Consider the following 8766-nt stretch of genomic DNA (forward strand, 5'->3'; position numbering starts at 1 on the left):
CTACACAATTTTCTAATGATGAGATTTCTTGTTTTCTTCTTTTTTAGCAATGGGGCCCTCTGCATGTCAGGCAACATGATGCTGCTCGAGGTGAGTACCCGACTGGCACTGAAGAAGGTCTGATTCATCCAGATGATAGATCCCAAGACAGAGGGTCAAAACTGCTTCTAGATTCAGTCACTGGCCCAAACTGGCTTCAGCAAAAACTCGAGACTACTTCTTGCCTTAGGCATAGCCAGAAGCACGGACTCACAGATGTCATAAGACCTGGTTTCTTTCTGTTCAGTTCTTCTCCATGTTATCTCCTTTCTCATATGATCTCTAGATAATCACAAGACAACTTTATTAGCTTCTTGAATCTTTGCAGTTTCAAGTCTAGTGGTCAGGAGACCCAGAATCCCCTTTATGTTTCATTTGATCTGATTGGGTGATGTACTCATCCATGAATCAGTTGCTGTGATCAAGATACTGTGATGGCTTCACTGGCCAGATCTTAGTCACAGGCCTTATCTTAGATATAGGTGGTACAACATAGAGACCACAGGGGCTGAGAGAATAGAGAAAGGTAGTTTTCCAAAGAAAACCTGTGACTGATGCCAGAAGGGGAATGAATATTGGGGAGGAAATGGACAAATGAATAAACCCACTCATCTTTTTGGAATAGTATTTCTGATACCTCCAATGGTGGGAATTCAAGGGGGAAAGTTGAAGAAACTTAGAAGGAGGAAGCAGAGAAAGCCTGAGAAGCTGTGGGATCTTGAAAGCCACTTTGGTCTTTCCAGTGGAGATATGGGCCAGTGTGCATCTGTGCTAACATCTCTTCTCTTGTATCAAACCCAGACCTGAGATTCAGGCAATCATTTCAAGAAGATAATCCGAAGGCCTGATAATTATCGTGGCACCCAGACGCCAACCAAATAAGGAAAGAAGATAAAGATGGAGCATCTTCCTCCGTGCCACCTGGGCCTTTAGGAGCTTCCCAGATGGGAAATTCAAACCTTTAGCCAGAAGTGGAAACTGACTACAATGTAAATACTGAAGTAAAATTGGGCATTCCCTGTTGGGTTTTCTATACCTGAATTGCTGATTTTTCCAGACAAAATATTTGAGATTTTCCAATAAAGACAGTTGTAGTATTTGAACTAGTTCACAAAAACCTGGGAAGAGTTACAGTTTATCTTTAAGAGCTATGTAATGAATTCTTGGTCCTTAGAAATCTCCCCTCCTAGTACTCCCAGACCTGGCAAAGGTTTGGAGACTGCTGCTAAGACAAGTGGTCCAGCCTGAATAAAATTGTGATCCTCAGTCAAGGATGTGAAACCTCTAGATTGTGGAACCTGCATTTTTTCATGACTTGGAACTAAAAATAACCCCATGTTACCCCAAAATGAAAGACAACCAGAGGTCTCATCTATGAACTTTGTTGTGTATTGAGTACACGAGTCTTTCAGATTGGACTGGGGTGGGGATGTATGGACTGGAATTCTGTCCCTGTGAGGTTTTATACATGATCATCAGTCTTAGGTTGAACCAAACATGAAATCAGTGGTGATGTGTGGAATATATATGTATGTATATGTGTGTACATATGAATGCATATTCATTGGAAGGACTGATGCTGAAGCTGAAACTCCAAAGCTTTGGTCACCTGATGCAAAGAACTGACTCATTGGAAAAGACCCCGATGCTGGGAAAGATTGAAGGCAGGAGGAGAAGGGCATCCTCTTCTCCTCAGAGGATGAGATGATTGGATGGCATCATTGAATTGATGGGCATGAGTTTGAGTAAGCTCTGGGAGTTGGTGATGGACAGGGAAGCCTGGCATGCTGCAGTCCATGGGGTAGCAAAGAGTCAGACATGCTTGAGCAACTGAACTGAATTGAACTGAATGAATGCATATACATATGAGGCATTCTTTTGCATATTTGCCAAATAATTCACAAGGCATGTGACTTTACCTAAAACTGAAGGGTCCAGGAGAAAAGAGCAATTACCAAATTACTCCGGAGGAAAAATCTCCTCTTGAGTGATCACTGTCATGAAATCCAACTGGAACTGAATTTAGAAAACATTTAAGATGAATTTGAAATAAACCATCCAGTCAGTGCTCAATCATTGGTTCACATCATTGACTTATTTGTTCACTAAGTCATTCATGAGCTTAATTAAGCTCTTTTAGTATCATCTTTGCTAGTGGTTGTTGAAAGTGTTCATTCATTCGTGTCACAAGGATGTGCCAAGTGGTGGTGAACAAGATGCTGCACAAGTCAAGACACAGTCTCCACCCTCACGTGCTTATTGTCTAGCAGATCACTTTAGGCAGGAACTTGATTAAACAATAATTACAGCAGGTGTCATGAAGGAGATGCCCAGGAAATCATGGGAGACGACCTGTCCGTGGGGTCAGTGAAGGCAGTCTGTGGAACTGATATTTGAAGGGATTTTCCCTCTATGTGTTATCCTAATGCTGTTTGTGCCTCTTTGGCTTCTACAGTGAAATGGGAACTCCCTTGGAAGTGTCATTTTTGCTCACTTCCCATATGCTCAGGGCTTGTATCGGAACTGCTTCTCCATCCACCTCTTGTCTCCACTTCAGTGCGGCCCCACTTCTCCTGGAAATACAGGCCCGGGAGTGTTGTGTGTGCAGGTCTCACACACGGAGTTGAGTGGGCAACATCTCACACCCATGGTCTCGAGATACGTACGGGGGATACAGGAGTTCGCTAGGGCTGCTGTAACCTGTACCACAGACTGGAGGCTTCAAAAACACGTTCATTTTTTTTTCACAGTTCCAGAGGCTGGAAGTCTAAGACCAAGGCGTCCACAGTTGGTGTCCACAGTTTGGCTTTCCCTCGGAGGCCTTTCTCCTTGGCCTGTAGATGGCCGCCTTCTTGCTCTGTTCTCACATGGTCTTTCCTCTGTGCGCACACATCCTGGTGTACCTTTGGGTCCCAATTTCCTTTTCTTATAAGGACACCAGTCAGATGGGATGAGGACCCACCCTGGTGGCTTCATTTTAACCAACTCACACGTTTAAAGGGCTTCTCTCCAAATGTGGTTCATTCTGAGGCACTGGAGGTTAGGTCTTCACATATGAATTTTGCATCAACACAGTTCAGCCCTCATGGGGCAACTCGCCCCTGCCAAGCAGGAATTCTCACCAGGCAGCTGGGCTCTCAATGCTGGCTGCGTGCAGGGTCACACAGAGAGCTGGCTGTTCCAACAGCTGGGCCCAGGCCCTGTGCTAGACCAACTCAGTCAGGCATCAGTGTGTACTGTGCTAAGTTGCTCAGTCATATCTTACTCTGTGTGACCCTATGGACTGTAGCCTGCCAGACTCCTCTGCCATAGGATTCTCCAGGCAAGAGTACTGGAGGGGTTGCCATGCCCTCCTTCAGGGGATCGTCCCCATTTTTCCCTTAAAGCTCTCCAGATAATGTCAGTGGGAAGCCAGGGCTGAGAACAACTGAGCTAGGATCTAGGGTAGTTCTTTCTGAACTTGATTGACCATAGAAGTCACCTGAGGCACCTATTAAACAGTGAACTCAGAATATTGCATCAAATATTTCTGGGAACATTGCCCATCTTCCTCTTTCAAAACTTGTCTTAATTAGCTCAAAATGATCAAAGTACATATGCTTTCCAAGAGTTACCTGAAAGCTGGATAATCCCTGAGGTTTTAAGTATTCAAAAAAGATTGTCTGTCTTGAATTTCTGCAGGTTCTGATCCTTCAAATGTCCACAGTGAATCACCCAGTTCATTTTTTACGAGGCAATGAGATGACTTTGTGTGAAGTTCAATTATAAGGATTAAAAAAATCACGACTGACATGTTTTTATAATTTTTGAATTGAGGACAGGTGGTGAGAATTAAACTCATAAATAGGAATTGTCTCAATAGGTAGCACTTGATGGTACTTCCTTAAATTCCCACAGTGTGCATTTTTCATAGCGTTTATGTATTTGATCAGGGCTTCCCTGGTGTCTCAGATGGTAAAGAATCTGTCTGCAATGCAGGAGATCCTGGTTCGATCCCTGGGTCAAAAAGATCCCCTGGAGTAGGAAATGGGATTTGCCAGGAAAACCCCGTGGACAGAGGAGCCTGGTGAGCTACAGTCCACGGGGTCATGATGAGTAAGACATGACTGGGCAACTAAGACACACGTGTCTGATCAATAGTGAGACAGACCACTGGGAGGAGCTCAGGTGTAGAGCAGAGCAGGGCCCTCTGTTTCCTTCCTGACGACACCTGCCTGATGCAGGCAGCACCTTACACCTGTGTGGTGTTCCGATCCATCCAGTGCTTTCCCCATTTCAATCACCCAGGGATCTTGTTATACAGCAGATTCTAGGGAATCCCCTGGTGGTCCCAGGGACTCGGTTGGGATTTGGCATTCTCACCGCAGGGCCCTAGGTTCTGTCCTTGGTTGGAAAACTAAGATCCCACATGACTTGCAGTGTGGCAAAAAGAAAAAAGAGCAGATTCTAATCTGTGAGTTCAGGGATGAGGCCCAAGAGCCTGCATTTCTATCTAGTGCTGTGGGTCTGAAGACTATACCCTGAGTATGGTGTTATGGCTCCTCCACACTTTAAAAAATTTTTATCTTTGTAACAACAGTATTATACTGTTAACACATTTCTCAAAACACTAACTTTTTTTCCTCATTCAAATTTTTTAACATTATTGCTATAAGACAATTGGTACAAGTTTTATAATCTCCATTTGACAGATGGAAATTTAGGCACACACAGGTTTAGTGATTTTTCTGACATCTCATAGCAAGTTACTGGTAGTGGTCCTCAGACTTCAGCAAAGATCAGACCCAACTGGAGGGCTTGTTAAAACACAGATCGTGAGCCTGACCCAGAGTTTCAGATTCATTACCTCTGGAATGGGCTCTAAGAAGTTGCATTTCTAGCCAGTTTCCCTTTATGCTGATGTTGAATAACTGTCTCCATGATATTGTGATTTATGAGAAATTTATAAATATATATCATCTGAATGATCAATACGTATACTTGGTCATTCAGATGACCAAAATTTGTCTCATGTCCATATAATCAAAGCTATGGTGTTTCCAGTAGTCTAGCCATATATAGATGTGAGTTGGACCATAAAGAAGGCTGAGTACTGAAGAATTAATGCTTTTGAACTGTGGTGCTGGATAAGACTTTTGAGAGTCCCTTGGACAGCAAGGAGATCAAACCAGTCAATCCTAAAGGCAATCAACCCCAAATATTTATTGGAAGGACAGATGCTGAAGCTGAAACTCCAATACTTTGGTCACTTTATTTGAAGAGCTCATTCATTGGAAAAGACCCTGATGCTGGGAAAGACTGAGGGCAGGAGGAGAAGGGGACAACAGAGGATGAGATGGCTAGATAGCATCACTAACTCAATGGACATGAGTTTGAACAAACTCCGGGAGATAGTGAAGGACAGGGAAGCCTGCATGCTGCAGTCCATAGGGTCACGAAGAATCAGATATGACTTAGCGACCGAACAACAGCAACAACATTTAGCCTTTGTCTATAGTTTCTGGCTTCAATCTCCCCAAACTCTTGGAATCTCCTGAGCATTGAGTAATATCTTTTTGCTCTGTGAATGAGGTGACTTCTGGGAAGCACCTAAGGTTGGGGGTCAGTTGTCAGTGGAGCCAACCACATGATTAGAGAGTTGGAATTTTCACTCCTGACCCCCTTGATTGCTGGGGAGGGGAGAGGAGCTTGAGGTTGAATCAACTGCATTGGCCAGTGATTTAGTCAAACATTGGGCTTCCCAGTGGCTCAGCGGTAAAGAATCCGCCTGCAGTGCGGGGTTGATCCTGGGCTGGGAAGATCCCCTGAACGAGGTAATAGCAACCCACTCCAGTATTTTCTGGAGAACCCCATGGACAGAGAAGGCTGGCAGGCTACAGTCCATAGGGTTGCAAAGAGTCAAACACGACTAAAGCAACTGAGCACGCACACATGCAACTATGTAATGAGCTTGTCTTAGAAACCCCAAAGGAGAGCTTTTTGCCCTTCTTTTTGGAGAGCTTCCATGTGAAGGAAACAGAACACTTCTGTGTGCCCCCGTGCCTGGCCCCAAGCTCTGCAAGGACAGAAGCTCTTTTGTGGAGGACCTTGCCAGATGTAGCTCTTCATCTGTATCCTTTAATATCCTTTCATAATAAATCCATGATCTAATGAGTAAGCAGGTTTTCCTGAATCATGGGAACCATTCTAGCAAATTAATCAAACCCAAGGAGGGGATCCTGGGAAAGCCTCATTATAGCCAGCCAGTCAGAGTGCTGGTAACAACTTATGCTTGCAACTGGTGTCTGAAGTGGATGGAGGGTGGTCTTCTGGGACTGAGCCCTTTGCCTGTGGAATCTGTCTCTGGGTAGACTTTGTCAGAACTGAGTTGAATTCTGGAGGATCCTGCCTGCGACTGAAAACTGTTGCTGATGTGGGAGACTCTCCACACACGTAACACATTGGAGTTGGGTCCAGGAACCCTTTTCAGTCTCAGAGGACAGCATTCTTTGGGAACCCTCTGTCCAGCTGAAAACCATCCTCTTAACACCTGGTTTCTGCTGTTAGCGTTTGAGAATGAAGTTAGATAAAGGAACACATGGGGTTATTAATCTTCAGTATTTTTGATCAAAGAAATCAAATAACTTTGACCCACAAGTGAGTCAGTGGTAAAGAATCCACCTGCCAATGCAGGAGATGCAGGTTCTATCTGTGGGTCAGGAAGATCCCCTGGAAGGGGGCATGGCAGCCCGCTCCAGTATTCTTGCCTGGGAAAACCCATGGACAGAGGAACCTGGAGGGCTACAGTCCGTGGGGTTGCAAAAGAACCAGACATGACAACTTAGCAACTCAATGATATATCACTCCATGCTAAAAGCTTGAGTGAACTTCATTAACTTCCACCCTTGTCCTCAAAGCTGTGGTTGATTGTCCTATTGAAGCATTAGCCCCACTTTAGGAGACCATGTTATTTAGAAATTCATGTCTAATAAAGAGTACTTATGACTTAGTGAAATTCTTGTCAAGATGACTGAAGACACTAACTTCCAAATAAGAAAATGAGCAGTTTAATGAAACAAGCAGTGTCTCTCATCTTTTGAAGTAACCCTTCTATGTTATCTGTTTCCAGCATCCAAGGCAGTCCAATGAATAGCAGAGGATGTGATTTTTATCCCTATTGATTTTCTTGGAAAGAATGCTATAGTTTGATGGCTCATTGTCAACCCTGATGAATCATTACACTCCCAAATCTTTACCTAACTCTAGGTCTGTATCCAGTTTCCTCAGGGAAGTTTCCACTTGGGACATTCCACAAACCATTCAACTTTTATTGCCTACTGCGATAGGCACTGTTGGAGTGCTGGGGATGTTTCTCATGACCGAGCTCTTGCTAAGGGCCAGACAGGATGATAAACCTGGGTTTAGAGTGGGGGCTCTGGAATTATATAATCTGAGCCCGAATCCTTTTTCTAGTACTGTTGCATGACTTTAAGCAAGTTACTTAACTTCCCTGGGTTTCTTCACTGCAAACCAGGATTATAATGGTACTGACCTCATGGTATTCTAGTAGACACACAGAAAGGATCTGAAACAGTGTCTAGTAGATGGTAAGTCAATAAATCCTAGTCATCAGCACTTTACTGCACTCTAATCACACCTACTCCCTGGCACAGTACTAATACTGCCCCTATTTGAGAGATGAAATTAAGACACTAGCTATATAATTTGCAGAGGTCATATACCCAGTGACCAGGAATTCAGATTTATCTGATGCCAAATCCTTTTGTTAACCCCTTTACTAAGCCTTCCAACCTTCTTTCTTCATCGGAATTCTCTACTCAAGGCCCATGAGCACCTTAATTGGGCCTGGCTGAGTCAAGTGCAATATGGATTTGGGCCAAAGTCAAGACCGGAAACTCTGACTCTCAAAGGGTCTTCACACCACAGAAATGATGCTGTCAACTCTGTACTGCCCCAAGATAATCCCTTCCCTGTCAGTTGCCGTGTAGTCTCTGCAGGTAGGCCAAAGGGGAAATTCAGCCCACAGATGTCTTCTTTGGCCCCTTTCTCTTCTTCTTGTCACCCCTCCAGTCATAACTTGGCATGCAGGTCATGCAGCTTGGATATGTTCCAGTCATTGGATCTTTGTATTTTAAAATTCAAGAAAATTCACTTGTAAACATCCTAAGTGTGATTTACTGCCCTCCTGCCAACACCAACTATAGCAATAATCAGTCTGCTTCTCACCACCATCTAGCTGTGTGGGCTGATGGCCTTGTGTGAGCTGATGGCCTTGCTGCTGCATGTGTGAGGCTGGGGACCCATTAGGATTCAGGAGGGAAGTCACAACGAAGCTGTGGGCCTGTGATCAAGGCTGAGGGAGCTGAACAGGGGGTGGAGTGGGGGAGGGAGGTAGAGGAGAGAGAACTTTGCAATTTTTACTCAACTTCATTTTAAATATTGCTACTTAAGTTCACAATGTGACGCCTGGAAGCTCACGTGGGAAAGTGCAGGCCTGGGAATCAAGGGTTCTATGTTATAAAGGTAGGCAGAGTGAGTGGTTCTCTGAACTGACTGACCTGGATTTGAGTAGCAATTACACCAAGGAATATGACATCCTGGGTAAGTGCCTCAGTTTTTTAACTTGGCAGTGCCTCAATTTCCTTATCAGTAAAAAGAGGTTAATATCTCTTAAGATTTTTGTGAAGGCTAATTAAAATAACATATATTAAACTACTAAAATTACTC

At 44.1% G+C, this 8766-nt stretch overlaps 1 protein-coding gene across 2 annotated transcripts in view; it reads left to right on the forward strand.

Annotated features, from left to right (window-relative positions):
- The window catches only part of TMC5 (transmembrane channel like 5), an 81747-nt gene extending 80329 nt beyond the window's left edge, over nucleotides 1–1418 (forward strand). For both annotated transcript variants that reach the window (XM_018041009.1, XM_018041010.1), the window contains 2 exons: nucleotides 48–90; nucleotides 841–1418. In XM_018041009.1, the coding sequence (XP_017896498.1) occupies nucleotides 48–90; nucleotides 841–887 (90 nt within the window). In that variant the 3' untranslated portion in view covers nucleotides 888–1418. The remainder of the gene's footprint in view (nucleotides 1–47; nucleotides 91–840) is intronic.

This window comes from Capra hircus, chromosome 25 (assembly GCF_001704415.2).
Source record: "Capra hircus breed San Clemente chromosome 25, ASM170441v1, whole genome shotgun sequence".
NCBI lineage: Eukaryota > Metazoa > Chordata > Mammalia > Artiodactyla > Bovidae > Capra > Capra hircus.